The 17,969-nt window shown below is 32.7% G+C and overlaps 2 protein-coding genes and 1 long non-coding RNA gene across 5 annotated transcripts in view; all 3 read left to right on the plus strand.

Moving 5' to 3' along the window:
* Window positions 1-270: 270 nt before the first annotated feature.
* LOC123686697 (protein grainyhead) overlaps window positions 271-17,969 on the plus strand; it is a 169,350-nt gene continuing 151,651 nt past the window's right edge. For 2 of the 3 annotated variants that reach the window (XM_045626928.1, XM_045626929.1), the window contains exons 1-2: window positions 276-520; window positions 4,168-5,006. In XM_045626928.1, coding sequence (XP_045482884.1) covers window positions 4,342-5,006 — 665 coding nt within the window. In that variant the 5' untranslated portion in view covers window positions 276-520; window positions 4,168-4,341. Of the gene's footprint in view, window positions 521-4,167; window positions 5,007-17,969 lie in introns of all 3 variants that reach the window. The other variant, XM_045626930.1, reaches the window with a different exon arrangement.
* Window positions 5,749-17,969, plus strand: part of LOC123686699 — a 69,623-nt gene continuing 57,402 nt past the window's right edge. The window contains exon 1 of the long non-coding RNA XR_006748482.1: window positions 5,749-6,168. This is a non-coding gene — a long non-coding RNA (uncharacterized LOC123686699). The remainder of the gene's footprint in view (window positions 6,169-17,969) is intronic.
* LOC123686698 lies at window positions 15,363-17,566 on the plus strand. Its single transcript, XM_045626931.1, has 2 exons — window positions 15,363-16,222; window positions 17,062-17,566. Exons 1-2 carry the CDS (start codon window positions 15,364-15,366, stop codon window positions 17,508-17,510), a joined length of 1,308 nt encoding a protein of 435 aa, XP_045482887.1. The 5' UTR covers window position 15,363; the 3' UTR covers window positions 17,511-17,566.

Genomic DNA, 17,969 nt, shown 5'->3' on the forward strand with positions numbered 1-17,969 from the left:
GAACAGGTGTCATAGTAAACAGATGATCATTTTAGAGGTTAGTCGTGAAGAAAATCGAAACAACGAACAGTCGAACCATCAAATGCAGTTGGTAAATCAAACTCGACAGCCTTTGGCAACGTCGCAGCTGAGCACAGGCCGGAGGCTGTGTACCTCGTCTGCGAAAGACTAATCAAAGACCTGCGCATGCATACCTTACTCACCTGAAAGGTGGATTATGTACAAGGACCAACAGTGTGGGTAGCGCGCTCAATATACCTTACCATTGTTCAGTTCTGTACCACCGCTTAAGCACTGTAACGTCAGTAGAGTATTAGTACGAATCACCTGTAGACGCTTCTAGTATGTGATTGAATAAAGGAAGGTTTTATCGAATGATGCTTATTGAATTAGTTTTAGAAACGTGATGGATCAAACGAATTCGTTCAGTGCGAAGTGTTGTGAAAGGCTGATCTTTACGTGAAGACGCGGAAGGAAAGAACGCCTGATTCCAACATTTACCACTAGAATCACTTAATAGGTAACCATTTTTATGTTTATGTCGAAATTCTCAACCACGCACTGTCAACTAAATCGCACAATTATCTATCACACTGTCATATTTGATAATATGACGAACGTGCAGATACCTACGACGATCTAACCTAATTTATGTAAACACAAACATAACCAAACCACATTGTACCGGCAACTAGTGTTTTCTGTTTAGATCCATTACAATAGTACCTGTTATTTCGGGGCGACAGTAGTCAGTACCCAGACCTGTTCATCAGCTATTGCTTTGCACTTGATCTTGAATGGTACGCCTTTACTAGTTTACCTGCTTTATAGAGGTAGTCCTCCGTCTGGATTCTGCAAATGTTGTTTGGATTATGCATTCGTCTCCGACACTTTCATCTACTAGACGAATTTAATTTTTTCTAGAAAAAGCGCATACTCGACCCGTGACTCATAAATAACGAATTCTGATTCTATCGCGCAATTCTCGAATCTCAATCATTTCCTCAAATGACCACAGTTATGGCGCCATTCAATCGCAGATATATTTTTTGTGTATGTGTAAAACCAGCTCGAGCTATCATATCCAAGCACTGCAAAAGAAATAATCACGCCCAAGTACTGATTTGAAGTTGTCCGGTGTAACAGGATGAGCCGATCGTCCAATCAACGTTGACTTTCAAATCAAATCCAATCCAAATGTACCAAAGCCATGTGTAGATAATAATATGATGCGCATTTAGAGAAGAGGAATTAATTGAGTTGAGCCTTTAATAGGTTCTATCACCTCCCATTGCAACAATCTGATACAATGGCATCTTTCGATTATGGAGTCAACAAATCTATTACATCGAATTCATCTCAATTATTCACTATTCTATTCATTTTTAAATTTTTAGAATCAAAATTTCCATTGATATGAAAAAAATGAAAAAAAAATGTGAAACTACACGTTTAAACTTAAAACATTGAGATAAAAATCAGTAATGATTCAAATCTTATTGATATAGAGAGTCAGTAATTTCAGATTTATTTATATAAACATTTAGAAATCTGGAAATTCATATTTTCGAATGTATAGTCAAAATGAAAAACCAAATACATTTATTTTTTCCTGATATTTAAATCTCCCTCATTAATACCTAAAACATAAAGAATCATTCATTTGATTATAGAATCAGATATTTCGAGAATAGAAAGAGTCATTTCACTATTCAACTATTTTGATAATAAAAACTACCACCAATGGTATTATATTAGATAATTGGTTCTCGATAAATTTTTATTGAAATGTATACTTTTTGTATCTATATTGAGATAATAGAATCATTAATCAAGAATTAATCTTTTCATGGATAAGGAGTTCAACTCAATTATTGAATCTTAGTTTACCGATTAAAAATAAATGTTTCTCATTTGAATTCAATGATTATGCGACATTGTTTTGTCGTTTAGGACACAAATAATATATTTTAGTTCATCCAACTCAGATATTCTTTTTTTTAAATGCAACTTTTATTTTTATATTGAAAACATCATGTGAATTTTCTTCTTATCTTAAAATATTCGCTAATAATTGTTCACTTAATTAATAACGCTTCAGTGTCTTCATTATATTTTGTTTTGCTACCTGGCTTTAAGCTTTTCAGAATAGTTCCTAATCCTATTGTCACTATTTATGTTTACTATTAATATTATATTTATTATGGATAGTCATCAGGTTATTACCTTATTATCTAGAACAATGCGATCGATTCGTATTTTACTACTTCAACAAATAACTTAATCTGCATTTTTTCAAATTAGGATGATTAAAAACAGAACAAACCTCCCACGAAAATGAATAAAACATTTCTGAGGCTTGAGCTTAGATGCTGTCAAGTGTACGAATTATCAATGGCAATATTTCCGGTTTAGCAGTCGAATGAAGGTGCATTTCCGCTCTACATGCCAAAACCACTTAAAATGTGGTTTGTGCTATAGGCTCAGACGCACTGAACAGGTTATGTAGTAGTATACTATATTCGATTCATTCTTCAGTACCGGTTCAGATCAGGTCTATTATTTTGGAAAATGTCTTGTGCATAAGAATGGTTAACACGTGATCAATCCGGTCAACCCCTGGTTACCGCTTATGAGCGTGTGTATACAAGTTTTTCATTGCGGTTGTTTTTACCTTTGTATTTTTTTCGTGTGTGTTTTTCTTTCACTTTCTGCTTTCAACTTTCGTTAGACACATAGAAGTTGTTCAACGCGATGTTGTTTTTTACTTTTTATGTTGATTTATTGATAGATATATTGATATCTCAACTTCTATTTCTTATTTCTTTTGAAAAATAGTTTTACAATTTTAGCATTTTTCATCCAATGAATATTAAAATGAAATATTAGTACAGTTGAAATTTCATCATATTTATTTTCATACGGATTAACTTCATTGGTTCACCTAGGCTCTTAATTTGATCAGTTGATTAATTAAGTTTTATAATTTAGGAAAATATCTTGAATTATGGAATTTGAGGATTGTATTGAGAACATATTTCCCACACTCGAATATATTGGAGATCTCCATTATCTTTGTAAAGCGGAAATATACTCACATAGAACTTGGGTTTCATACGATCCTTCGTGTTGAATTGTCATAACTATTGGTTTTTTCGTTATTTTAAATTGTTGATTATTAGACGAAGCGTATCATGGAAATACATATTTTGTATACTACATCGTGATTTTTGTTCATAAAAGTAGAGTTTTTTCGTTTTATTCCATATAAATATTATTGGTTGTGGAATGAAGGGTCTTTATAAATGATAAAAACATCTTAGTAGTTTCTGAAACATTTTTTTAGAAACAAAGAGTTCACAAAATTTGAATAAGAATTCATAATTTCAAAATTTTATTATATAGAGTAGTTGTCAGTATTCTTGAGAAGTGGTAAAGATCAATTCAAAGACCACAACGATGTTAAAGTCATTTTTTATTAATATTCTGCATTGGTATCCTGGTTCACATGTTGAACATTTATTGATAGATCTCCTTCAAGAACTTTATGAATGAATGGATCAATTTTTGCGAACTTCATCTTAAATAATACAGGGTCTTTTCGAATGATGATAATAATGCCCTCTAATGCATGTGATATAGAATGAACATAAAGAGAACAAAAATATAATAAGTCGAAATCAATTACAGGTATTGTGACACAGTAGTGACCTTTGAAATATTTTTAACTTATTTATCTCGAGTTTGGACATAGATATAAATGAAAATTTTGTTTAAGGACTGTTCAAAAGTTGTCACTACGATTCTACAATCATTTATAAATATTTTTCTATTTGAAATATTTTTTATTACTTTTATTGTCGCGCTCCTGTCTAGAATGCTCATTGAACATCTAAAATGGCATTTCTAAATGAAGTTCACGTGTGAGTTATCAAAAATTGTTTATGCTCGATCAGGAATTGTGGCGTAAAATATTCCAGACACAATGTCGATATTAAATGTGCTGGTCGAGATCAGAACTCATTCATAATCTGTACAAGATTTATGTGGCGACCTTAGCCCAAGAAATTGTAGTAACGAGAACCAGACCAAACAATATTCATGCTGGACTTCATTGTTCTAACTTTTTTACGACTGAGTTATTTACGACCCTCTCTTCATTTTCAGGTCGATTTCCAGACCAAGCCGTTCAGACTTTTCGTCACACCTCAACAAATGAACATTTCAAAGTTAAATTATATAGCCATCAAAGTGCCATAGTTGAAGAACGAACTCAAACTCGAAGTGCAATACGCGTGCAAGTGAACTTTCTGTGATAAAAAAAATCTTCTGGTTGCCATAATGACAAGAAGAACGGTGGAAGAATCGTCGAATGCTCAAATCGAGACGGAATCGCCAATGATGTCCCCTCTGCCCCCTCAGGCGTCTCCAGCAAACAGATCGCCTCTGACTGAGAGTCCCCAGTCGCCGGCAATGCTTGCCACCATGACACCAGTGAATGTCATGGAGCTCAAAAAGGAAATCGATGAAAAAAGTGCCATGGGAAACGGTAGTCTATACGCTCAGGTCAAAACAGAAGTTATGTACGATAAGGATGAAGAACTTTACGCTCACCATCATGCCATTCATGATAAAAATGACACTCCAATAGACCTCATCTACGAAGATGGTAATAAGACTGTCATCTATACCACTGCTCCCGACCAAAAGGGTATAGAGATTTATTCTGCAGACAATTCAGGTGAAATCACCATCAACAACCTCAGTGCCCATCAGATTCAGGGTCAGCATCAAATTGCCGATGTGCTTATTGAGGGTAATGCTCAAGGGTTGGTTGGAAGTGCTTCAGATTCAGCCAACACACCACCTGGAACTGTTTCGGTTGTTCTTCAGGGTAATAGTCAGGGGTTGTTGCAGTATCCACAGTCTCAAGTTCCTGCCACTACTGTTCTGGTGCTGTCTGAACTTGTAGAAGATATGGGAGCTGTTCCGGTCGTCGGATTAAGGTAAGATCATTCCTACTTCAACCCAATTTGGGTAGCATTCAATTACTTCACGATTGAATCGAACGACCAAACCTGTAGATTTGAAATCTGACGGACAAAAACCTAACGGTAATCGCGAAGTTCAGAATTGAGGAATTTTAAAAACAAAGAACCGTCTTTTAAATGCGGGTTTTCTCCACTCATGTGTGTTTAGTGAACTTTCAACCAAGACTGAAAGGCTCGAATGCCATAGCGAGAGTAGTGCAGGAAAAACTGAAAAATCTGCCAAACGACAGTTCTGACCGTAAGGTCGCCTGTACGTGAATTGGCATTAGACAACTGGAAGTTCCAAGCAAGATATTAAAATTTTCTCCTGTTGAACTGTTTAACATTATATGACCTTAATATTGTCATTGATATGAAAAAATATAATAGAACAGTATTCTGAAAAAATATTTAATCTTCATGCGTATTGAATATGTTGTGTGAAGATCTGAAAACGTTGGAAAATATTGAAATTTTCTTCTTATTCTTCATTATTTTCATTTCCAGGTATGAGGAACCCATATTTCGTGAATTCATAACGCTTGAGTGAAATAACAAAGCAGATTTGACGTCGATGCTTCAGAAGTGTCATTCATATTGAAAAATTTTGAGATATTGAAAATCTCAAAATCTCTGTTTTTCAATTTACTTTTGTTTGTTAATGAAATAGTAACCGCTGATATCCAAATCAAAGTGTACAAAAATCTTATTTTCTAAGTTCATCACCATTTTTTTTAAATTGATCCAAATTATGAAATACAATCGTGATAAATCAATAATGAGGTCAATGTTCACCTAATAATCGACAATAATATTACTATTAATATTCATGATCTTACTACCTTTCTGTTCTGCACTTTTTTCATTCTTACTTTTTCGATTGAATAATTTACCTATAACAGAAGAGTTGCTTCCTACTAGGCTTGTTATGTTTATTGTTTTTTCGTAAACACATATGGAGGAATTTATATTATGAGAATATGGCACTTTTGTATTTCACTTAGTTAGTGCTAGAAAGATTTATTTTCTTTCTAATCATAAACGTGAATTTTATTGTTTATTTTATTCAATTAGTTTTGTAGTTGGTTTCAGTGATGAACAAATATTATTAGCTCCAGAAAGCGAAAAAGGTATCCAGGTGAGCGCATCATTTATAAACAACCATTCATTTTTGAAATTTGATCAGTTTTTGAAAGATTACACGTATGATTTTCTACTTCATAAAGCTTTATGCGAAGGAAATATTGTGACTAATATCATGCAGAAGTTGTCTCAGATTTTATTTCTTTAATCTCGGAGATATAGATAACAGAGAAAGTTGTGTGGGTTTTGTCAGCGTTTATAACTGCTTCTAATATAATGGGTCTTAATTTATTCTAAAATTCGTAATAAAAGTGATCACATTTCTGTTGCAATAGCAACCTGCCCCATTTATTTATAGAATGTACAGGTGGAACTCAGATTCATAAAATATATACTTGAAATCTTCATGCAAATTGAGAAAAGAAATATTTTCCAACGGATGTATTGATGAAATTTTCTTTCTTCACATATTACTCTCCATTATGTGTATTCGATTTCAGATTAACTTGAAATCGAAGTCACATCATTCTTTTAATCTTTTCAAACAACTTCATATAAATTTTCAATGAGGAATTTGCAGAAGCGATATTTTTGTATAAAGTAGAAATAAATACTGCTATAACCATATTATTCTGATCTTTATTTTCTATCAGACATTGTGCGAATGATTGAATACATTGGGATAACCGAAAACAATCGTTTCAAGGCTATTTGTTACAATCGCTAAATAATTTTGTGAACGGCAATATGGGCTTGTCCAAAATTTTCAATGCTAGAGTTAGGCTAATTCAATAAACACTCTTCTCAAGTAGGATATACCCTGCTATTTAGAGAGAATTTAAAAACAGTTATTTGACTAGGTTGCTCATTAAAAAATGTTACAATAAATTAAGAACATGAAAAAATCTACATCTTTAAGTTATTTTCGATATATTTTGTCTGAGTAAGGCAAAGTTTGTATTGTAAAATCTATGCAATTGAAATTTTCTATCCTCTAATTACTCCTCGACAAACTGGATATATTTCTTGGGACCAGCTGTTGAGGTTTCCTTCACTTTTGAAATGGTTTTATTTGTTTTTATTCAATCAATGATTTGTGTTGAGTTATTTCTTGGAATATTGGAATTGGCTTGTTAAAATTGTTGTCTGTCTCTATCATTCTTCATCGAGTCTTAGAATCCAGCTTTGTTATTTGTACCCTCTTGTCCTTGAAAAATTGTTAGTTACCTTTACAAATGCTGAAAGAATCAAAACACCGAAAATGAGAGTCCAAGATTGTACAGGGTAGCCCAAATTCGATGCTCACTGAGAGCATCTCGAGAACTATAAGACTTGAAGTAAAAAATCTTCAAGGACCGCCGATTTCTTTTTTCGAAATAATGACATTTAAGAAATCAGATAGTAAATATTTTGCTTCATTCTCGAGTTTCTGAAAAACGGTTGTTTCAAATATTTCGCCATATCTTTGTTTCTGTTCGATATATTGAACAAATTGTTAAATGTTTTTTTCAATAACTCTTATAGTTTATATGATCCTCATAACATATGACAGAAATTAATTACCGTTTTGGATAAATGGAGAAGAGTTATTTTCCATTTACGATCTGATTTCTAGTTATATAAAAAAAGATCCTTGAAGATTTTTTCTCTTAGTCTTATAGTTATCGAAATGCTTTCAGTGAGCATCGAATTTGAAACTCTCTGTACATATGAAAAGTAGGGAAGTGAAAAAAAATGTGTAATGCAGAAAACACACTAAATTTAGTACTTTTATTTGAATATCAAACTTTAGGAATCGCTTGATGAAAAAATCAAATTGTCTATTATCCGAAAATTGCTATTATTTATATATATATATATATATATATATATATATATATATATATATATATATATATATATATATATATATATATATATTAGACAAAAATGTTAGGATGTTTCGATCTAGGAAATTAAGTGATACACTTTTATATCATCCAAGCTTTCGGTAAGACTTCTTACCTTTCTCAAGGATCTGTAATATATATTAAATATAAACATTACAATTAGCAAATTGCTAATATATATATTGAAAGTGTAATTTTCTTGGGTTTAGAGCACATTAAAATTCAAATATTTATATTTTATTCAGTGAAATCGACATATGTTTCGGCGTAAATAAGCCTTTTTCAAGATTGTATATAATAACAGTTGGACATCAACATTAGTCTAGCAATATTCCTATAATAAAAATTGTACAAGTCAAATCAATAAAATTTAATCTTTACGAGGGTACTGTCAAATAAAATTTTCCTATATATATATATATGTAAAGGACTTATTCATTGGGTATCTAGGTTGAAGTTTGATTTCGATGTTTATTGTTTACAAACGTTTCGGCAAATCCGCCTTCTTCAGTGTGAGATATCAATTAAAATGGACATTACAATCTAAAAATTGCATACATTCTGAGCCGTATCTATATGCCACTATTGAAGCGAGCACCGAATTGAAGTAGAAGAACTATGACATAAAAATGACAGCACCCACTTGACAACATCAGAACAACAAAGACGACAATTTGTGGGATATTTTGCAATAATTTTTATTCATTTAATAATGTATGCAATTTTTAGATTGTAATGTCCATTTTAATTGATATCTTACACTGAAGAAGGCGGATTTGCCGAAACGTTTGTAAACAATAAACATCGAAATCAAACTTCAACCTAGATACCCAATGAATAAGTCCTTTACATGTTATAAAGAACTAGGTAAAAATGAATTTAAATATATATATATATATATATGTATATATATATATATATACATTAAACCGCCTTTGGAGAGCCATACATTGTCGTTTTACCATCATTTCGACGTCCTCTTGCAATCCGACGTCCGATATACGGACGTCGAATTGTTTTGCCGAATTCTCAATGTATTATGACTTCATGGCACGTCCTGAGTGCGTATGTCAATTTTTGCCGATGACGTCAGGTATTCTCATCGTGTACAAAATCGTATATTTCAGTTCAAACAACGAACGACCGTAGCGCTGACTACTACCTCTCGCGTATATGTTATATACATCTTCCCCGTTTCATATTGAGAGCATTTGACGACATAAAGTTTGGCAACATAGTCTCATAATAATTCTTATACAGTGCGATCAAGGGACGTCCGTTATACTTTGTTATCTAAAAAAAACTGTTTTCCATGCGTAGCGTCGCTTCTCGATGAAGTGCTTGGAGCTGCATTTATGAATACTCACGAAAATCGTCTATCCACATATCACCGTGTGATGAAGTGATGATGATGTGAGAGACAGAAAGGAGATGATAGTATATAGATTAACTAACTTCGTGAATTTCATAACGACCAACCGTTATGGGATGTTTAATTGATATCTTTGTTCTTTATGGAAATTGTTGATCTGCTATATAAATTATTTTTTTTAAATATTATTGATATTAAATGGAAAATAACAAATAATAAGGGTGTGGTAGAAAAATCTATCACAGAAATTGGAATGACCGTCGATAAAAACAAACAACTCGAATCATTGATTCTCTAGATTGAATGTATTTTCGAAAGTAATATATCCTTTATTCCTGAAGGCTACCTCACACGGTCAATATTATTGAAGCAATATCCATATTCATCAATATAATTAACGTGTGAGGAGTACATAGAAATAATCATATCTATTGATGGCGATAATTTAAAAAAAATAAAGAAGCACTGACCTGAAATCAGAAGCTTTTGCGCGTTTGTCTATATTGGGAAAAAAATAAATCCAATTTGAATACCCTGAGGGCTATTGATTTGATTCTACTCGTTCATGAATTCATCTTTTCTTTTTGAATCTTAATTCTACGCTGAAAGTTTTGAAGTCGTTCCTTCCACCCTGTATACCTCGCGGACTATTTTCATACCTACAAACTACATTTTCATAAAAATTGGTCGAGTCGTTTCGGAAAAGTTCGTAAATTATCACCGTAACACGGAATTTTTACATATAATATTTTCCTCGTTGAAATTTCAAAGTTCATCAACTTCAATGGTTAGTTCGAAAAAAATGTTGTCTCAGAATTAGTATCTCATCATTCTCAACCCACATTGGAATTGATATACATTAATGCTCCGATCGGTCATGAATTATAACACAATATATTAAATTCTATTGCTTATACATCTTCACGAAAAAAAAAAAGTGATACAACTAATTCTTGGAATAACATTAGGCGAAAATATAGGGACCAATATGAATAAATTTCCAATTAATTTCAATTTGACGACATACATCAATTCAATAATTGCAACCAAATGAGAGATTTAGGGTTTTTTAACAAAACTACAAAGAATCTATAGAGGCACTTGTATAGATCTATATATTAATTTATTTTGATTAATCAGAATTGGGGAAAACATTCTTTTGACTTATTCGTATGTTTTTATTTTTTTTATGATATTCCGTTACTAGCGTAACTATACACATATCTTATCACACTATTCCTAATAGTCAAATATATACATGTACGGCTTTTTCTGATAACTTTGGATTTACATCTTCCGAACGAATTAAAAAACTTTGCATGCTGAATTTTATCGAATGGAATTTGATGTAAGCAGTATATACTGACATAAGATACTATTTTTTCATCCAGAAAAATCTTATCATTTATGAATATTTCAATATTTTAGAAAGTATGCATCCCCACATTCTTTTTTGTTCTTTCACAACCCTCTTATTAATTTGATTGGAATTTACCAGCTCTTGAATGAGTGTATCAACAGGTCCGACTACTGTATATACTCCGTACAGAGTCAGCTTTTTCGACGTCCATTTCATTAGGGTGTATTTTCATGGGTCGCTTTTTGGACGTCCATATATAACAAAATGTTATTATGAATTAATTTATGTTGATGAATTTCTCTGAGAAATATTCGAAAACGGAAACATGATTCAAAACAGAAACTGTTCTTATATTAGAACATTGAACAACAAACCCTAACTAGAACATTTGAAAGAAACAAATACGGCATTGCATCATTTGAATTCTTACGATGATTCCTATTAATTTGGATCGGACTAAACCGGAAAAATGCGAAATTTTAGCGGGAAAAGATCTGGAATTGAGGAGTTCCTATGATATCGTTTCAGTGTTGTTGTGAGAGTGTAGGTATAAGAAAGTGCAAGATGAACCGCCACCTAACCAGAGCACGAAAAATTTTATCGAGCGCATTGGGTAAGTAGCTATTTTATTATAATTTCGGAAAACATATAATAATAACATATAATAGGAGAGTAATATTATGTAATACCAACAGAGACCAAATTCTATAGTCTATACCCAAAGTTTCTCGATTTTAATATGGAAATAGGCAATAAATATTGCTTAGCAATTTCGCGGAAGACGTTTTATCGAAATTTTGAAATATAACAATCGAGAAATTTCACCTGCTGAGATTTTATCTCGAGTGGTATTCGGAAACACTATACATGGAAAAATTATTCGCAAAGTAATATGATCACTTTCGACAAATTTTCATTTCCTAAACTATTTTGAATTTGGAGAAATGACCAAATAATGGCTAAACGAAGTTGTTAGTCTAGCCGGCTTGCATTGTCTTTCATTTTCTAAATAAAAATGGAATGAGAATGTCTAATTACTGAAGAATGAAAGGATAATTTTCACATCATATTTTTCTTTTTCGGAACTTTTTTTTCATTTTGGCTTTGCACTTCTTTAGGAGAACGAGAAGCAGACCTAAAAATGAATGAACAATTGAAAAACAATTCATGGAGAAAGTTTTGTAATGTTGACCCTAAAGAATCTTTCAAAAACTCTGACTTTGAAGTACCAAAAGAGGTAAGCTTCTTAGAAAATTGCAATTCATTATTCGAAAATGGAACTAAATCGAGAATCAGAACTCAGTTCAATGTGACAGTGTATCAATATTGTCATATCCTCTAGAAAAATTAATCGATCAATTTTGTATTGATCATTTTATATTGATCTATCGATTTTATATGTGAACTGAAAGTCTTCGATTTTCTAGATGGAATTTGTTGAAAAAATCCCAGAGAATGAAAATGAGGCAGATGATGCTGGAGTCCAAGAAAACTTGTCTTATTCTTTATCCTTTTCGGATTTAGACGTTGACTACGTTCCGTCCAGTTTTGAGGTATATGAATATATTTTGAGATTTTGCAACTTCATACGACTGCTTTCATGTTTCAGATCTCGAATGAGGATAATTGCAATTCCCAGGTTAGTGAAGCATTCTCTGTAGCATGTTACATTTTTTTTTCATTATGGTAATTTTTATTCTCTCATATGCACATATTAATATTTTGAGTATGATTCAACTAGCACTCCTCACTCGAAAAGTGCTAGTTGTATTATGTAAACTTCCATACTGCCATACTGGTAAAATGGGGTGAGTAGAAACAAAATATTTCTTCTGAGGGATCAATGAACGCCAAGAGGTTTTCAAGAACGAAAACAACGGACTTTACGAAAACCAAACTTTCTAACAGTCGGTGGAGTGGGGAGCTTTTGAAAAAAACCTGTGTGGTATTTCGAGCTTACAAGATTACTTAGAGCTGATTTCAAAATAAAACAAAGAAAAAAATATTGATCAAATTTTCGAAAAATTGTTTTGAAATGTTCATTTGCGGTTTTGTATAGAATAAAGAACGATCTTTTCCAAAAGCTCAATACCCAAAATGGACAACTCAGAGAAAAAAATATTGTGTTTTCGCTTTTTGAGTGCTCGTTCTATTTAAACGAGTGCTATAATCGTTTTGCCTAAATGTCTGTAATTTTCGATTTTCGAACCGATAATGGTCTCATCTCAAACAACAAGGTTCGATTCACTGATGAAGAATCCGTAGTCAAATTCAATTTCGCCCGTAGGGCCGTCCGTTTACACGATTACTGTCAAAGGAAATGTCCTAGAGACTGGAAATTTTCAGTACCGCGGTTGAGTTCGTTAACGACCAAAATAATCAGGGTGTTCCATAAAAGTGGGCATTCGAAATTTTGTTCCCTCAATATCTTAGACAATACTGAACCCATCAAATTGAAATTTTGAGGTCATTTGTACCATATCCATTTCGAGCTTCATACGAAATTATGTGGCAATCGCTTTACCAGAACCATAGAAAATTCAATTGAAATATCGAAAAAAAATTCAATTTTTTTAACAACTAAAATCAATTGGCACATGCAAAATATCAGAGGGATTGCATGATCAGAACCATAGAATTAAATTTTTTTAAATTATCGATTTTTCAGATAATCATAAAATTGTGAATTCGATCATGCTGAAATTTCACAGTCATATATTTAACACCAATCATCAGCCTCATACAAAATTTTGTGGCAATAGTACAATGAACGATTGCTCAAAATTTTCTGCACAGGACTTCTCATAATTTTTTTTAACAACTAGAATTGAACCAAATATTGATAAATTTCAGAACATTCCTTTTTTTCTGACTCGTTCACGTGGAATGCCCCCAATTCCAGTTTTCCTTTACTTCATTAGAATCTCCCAAAATGGATTTTTCATCATTTAAACTTTCTGAGTTTCCACAAAATGAATAAAAGTTATATACAGTGTGTCCATTTAATAAAGTGCCACTTTTAATATCTCGGCCATGATGAAAAATCAGAAAAAATGCAAAAAGAACTAGGTTAGGATTTCATGGGAAACATTTTATACGGTAGATTTCAATCCAGTTGTATCAACCCTGTGAGCATGCAACAGCTAAAATCTTGAATAGGAAGGGCTTTAAATGTCACTTTATTTCAAAGGTGATCCCGTTTATGGTTAGTAATTCCGAAAAAAAAATGGAATTTTGAGCAAATTGGATTGATAGAATGTTCACTACACTCCCCATTTTTACCACCCTTAGAATTCTTTTTCCGGAGACATTTGAAGGTGGTTGGGTATAAAACACATCCCAGAGATGTAAATGAATTCAATGTAAGAAAAGGCACTGCAAGCCGAGGAATTCAAGTTTTTCAAAACCTAAGGTTCGAATTTTTGTCTACAAAATAATGAACAACATTTTCAAAATCTTTTATAGTAATTGCAACTTTTGCTATCGTAACTAGGTATGCTACCGTTTTTATTTTTCGGAAGTTCTGACAAGGAAGGGCCAGTGTTTCGTTTTTGTAAGAAGGCATTATAATTACGGTTGAAACAAGGTGACACGTAACCACCTTTTCATTTAAGATTTTAGGGTTTGATGTCTTCACTTTTGCAGGGCTGATACAAATTGATTGGAAAAATCCCTACGAACTAAACTTTATCTCTTTATGCGTTTTTTCTGTTTTTGCATGAGGATCGAGATATTGACGGTGGTACTTTTTCAAATTGACACACCTTATCTCATTGGTACTTCTTCCAGGATTCAGATATACCAGTTGAAATACTTAATTTCGACACGACCTCTGAAGCAAAGGACTTGGAAATTGTGGAAAAAGAAAAAAATATGAAACAGAAAAAAAAATATAAAAAGAAGGCACCTGAGAGGGACAATTGCTACTTTTGTGAGACTGAGGTTCTTAATTTTAGTAGACACATTGCAAGATGTCACTCAGCTGAGATAGAGGTGCAGCGATTACTTGCGAAGCCTGTGAAGAGTAAGGAAAGAAAAAATCTAATAACGAGCCTAAGAAAAAAAGGAAATTATTTGAGAAATTCCGAGGTATGTTCCAAGCCGATGAAAAAACCACCAGGTGGAGATACCAGTGAATATTTGCCTTGCCTTTACTGTCTCGGATTTTACTCTCGTAAGCAGTTGTGGCGACACAAGAAGAGGTGCACAGAAAATCCTCACTTGGAGAATAACATAAGCTCCACTTCAGCATTATACTTCAAAAATCATAAAACAGATCCTGATTTACGTGACAAAGTATTTCCTAGAATGAGGCCTGATAAAGTGTCTATAGTTGCCCAACAAGATGCACTTATTTGTGCTTTTGGGTCACGTTATTTGAGGGTTCACCGAGAGAAGCATTTCATAAATGTGACTTCAAGAAAAATGAGGGAACTCTCCCGATTATTAATCGAAGCCAAGAAACTCGATAAATCAATCAACACAATGATGGATATGCTCCAACCTAAATATTATGACACAGTTGTAACAGCTACCAAACTTTGTGCTAAGTATGATAAGTCTACAGAATGTTTTCTGTCGCCAACATTCGCCATGAACATAGCAACTTCATTAAAGCAATGTTGTGACATGGCAATAGTATTCGCTCTAAAAAGAAAACATATTTATGCAACGGTATCTGCAGCAAACGCTGAATCGGCAATAAAAACTTTCGCACAGCTCATTGAAGCCAACTGGAGGTATGATATCTCAACCGTTGCATCGAATAATCTGCACATAAAAAGATGGAATAAAATAACCATCATACCCTTAGCCAAAGACTTGAAACTGATGAAAAATTACCTGACTACTGAAGCTGATAAAGCCAAACAAAAATTAAGTAGTGAAAATGAAAACAAATCGGCATACAAAGTTTTAACTGAAACTGTCTATTGTAGGGTGTTATTACTTAATAGAAAGAGGCCAGGAGAATTACAGAGACTATTAATCGATTTATATAATCAATCATCCAAAAGACAAAATTATGAAGAATTTTCCGATGCTATTTCACCTACGGAAAAAATTTTAATGAATCGATTCAAGAGAATTGTTATAAGAGGAAAGAGAAATCGCGGCGTTCCTGTCCTATTCAGTACAGAAGTTCAGAAAGACATCTCAATAATGACTGAAATAAGACACAAATATGTCAGAGAGGAAAACAGATTTTTATTCGCCCTTCCTGACAGCGATTCACATATCGTGGGTTATAAGGTTCTGGCGAAATATGCAAAAGCCTGTGGGGCAGAAAGACACGATGCACTTACATCTACGAGACTAAGGAAGCACCTAGCCACCCTATCACAGATATTCAGCATGACGGATTCGGACTTGGAGCAATTATCAACATTTATGGGACACACTCCTGGAACCCATAAGAATTCTTATAGATTGCCTGATGACGTTTACCAATCATCTAAAATTGTGAAAATTTTGCTCCTCATGGAACAAGGTAATGTATTTGAAACACATAACTCATTGAAAATATTATTGCAACTATTAGTAAGCCAATACTAAATTGGTCAATTATCTTATCATTGCAGTTCAGAAATCACTTACGAAACAATCTCTACGTGGAATTTTATTATTTTATCCCAAAAATAGTATTATATAATACAGTACTTCTCACATGGCAACATGATTGAAGAAGAAATGATGATAAAGAAAGAATTGATCTATACCTACCATGCATGCATAAGCATATTTGTAAAATAATGATGATTAATATTGTTGGTGGTGAATTAATGTATTTGCTATCAGAATGAAAATAATGAGAGCCTTTCAGAGCAATTTGAATTTAAAAAAAATTTCATGGATTTTTTGTTGTAAGTTGTGTGTACCGTTTATCTTCAATTCCCAAAAAAAAAGCACTAAAAGAGCGCGAATAAACTATTTTCATTCTGAAACCAGGTGAGGTAAACGAGTAGTAACCCAATTTCGAAACAAAATAGTCATATCTGAGATTGTTTATTGAATTCTTTTACTAAGCGAGATATGTCAGACTCAGATTCTGTCCTCTTTTCGATTTTGCTCTGAAGTTCTGTATCTAGTATAGTGTCTACAATTTTGCCAGATTTTCGAAAGATTATCATCCTTCAAATCAGTTAATTTGGTTTATGAATTTGAAATACTCAAACATTTTCGCATTGAAAAAATTTCATTCGGATTAAAAACCGATTCAATGGAATTCATTCATTCATTTTGTTAAATCTAGACGCATTAGCCCATATTAATAAACTTCAGAGCTAAATTCATACAAGAATTATATAGCATGTCATGAAATATTTTCAGGTACATCTGCTTCTTTCAAAGGGAAAACTCTTGATGAAATCGAAGTTGATTTGGAACAGAACCTAGAAGATGAACTAGAACCAGATGAAGATGCCATTCCAAGCGATGTGAATGATGATATTAATATGGACTACGAAACACTTGAAAGGAGTAGTAGGCAGATTAACATTGAAAAAAGAGAAGAATCTGAGAACGAAAACCAGAAGGATGAGGTTCTGAAAAGAAAGAATAAGAGAAAAAACAACAAAATTCAAAGAACGCCGTGGACAGAGGAACAGAAGAAGGTTGTCAAAGAATTTTTCCAAACCAATATCCGAAATAAAGTACCACCCAAAAGAATCGAGTGTGAAAAACTCATAAGCCAGAATAATGAATTATTGAAGAACAAGGACTGGCTTAAAATTAAGGTTTTCATACAGAATGTATATACCCTTAAATGTAAGGGTTAAAATTGAAAAATTGTATCAATTTCAATAGTTTTTTCTTGAATAAAGGTTCACGAATAGACGAGGTTTCATTTTTTCTTCTTCTTTTTCCTCAGTCAGGATATTGGGGATTCTAGAGCTGACCAGGCATATTATTCTTCTTTTGAATTACATTTGATATTCCTATCCGAATTTTTCTTCGAGAATAATTATTATTCAATATAAAGCAATCGTTTTTCCACCCCAAGATTAATTTATTCACACTGCCGAATAATAAACAATATGAGTCGAATGAAAATAAGTGTTATTTTTCCAAAAAACAGATTAGGAAAATACTCGTTCCAGAAGATTAACTATTGATAGATGGGGAATAAAAATGGGGATTATATCATATCAACATCGAATGGTTTTGCATTGTATCGAATAATATATATTATGATATATAGGTATTTATTTTTAGTACTTAGGGCAATTCTTCCTTCT

The sequence above is a fragment of the Harmonia axyridis genome, chromosome X, assembly GCF_914767665.1.
Source record: "Harmonia axyridis chromosome X, icHarAxyr1.1, whole genome shotgun sequence".
In the NCBI taxonomy this organism is placed as follows: domain Eukaryota; kingdom Metazoa; phylum Arthropoda; class Insecta; order Coleoptera; family Coccinellidae; genus Harmonia; species Harmonia axyridis.

Bases quoted from the DNA above. Each gene is read 5' to 3' on its own strand.
- LOC123686698 (XM_045626931.1), top strand. From the start codon at position 15,364: ATGGCAATAGTATTCGCTCTAAAAAGAAAACATATTTATGCAACGGTA. The intron at 16,223-17,061 runs GTAATGTATTTG...AAATATTTTCAG, and splicing joins TTTGCTCCTCATGGAACAAG to GTACATCTGCTTCTTTCAAA.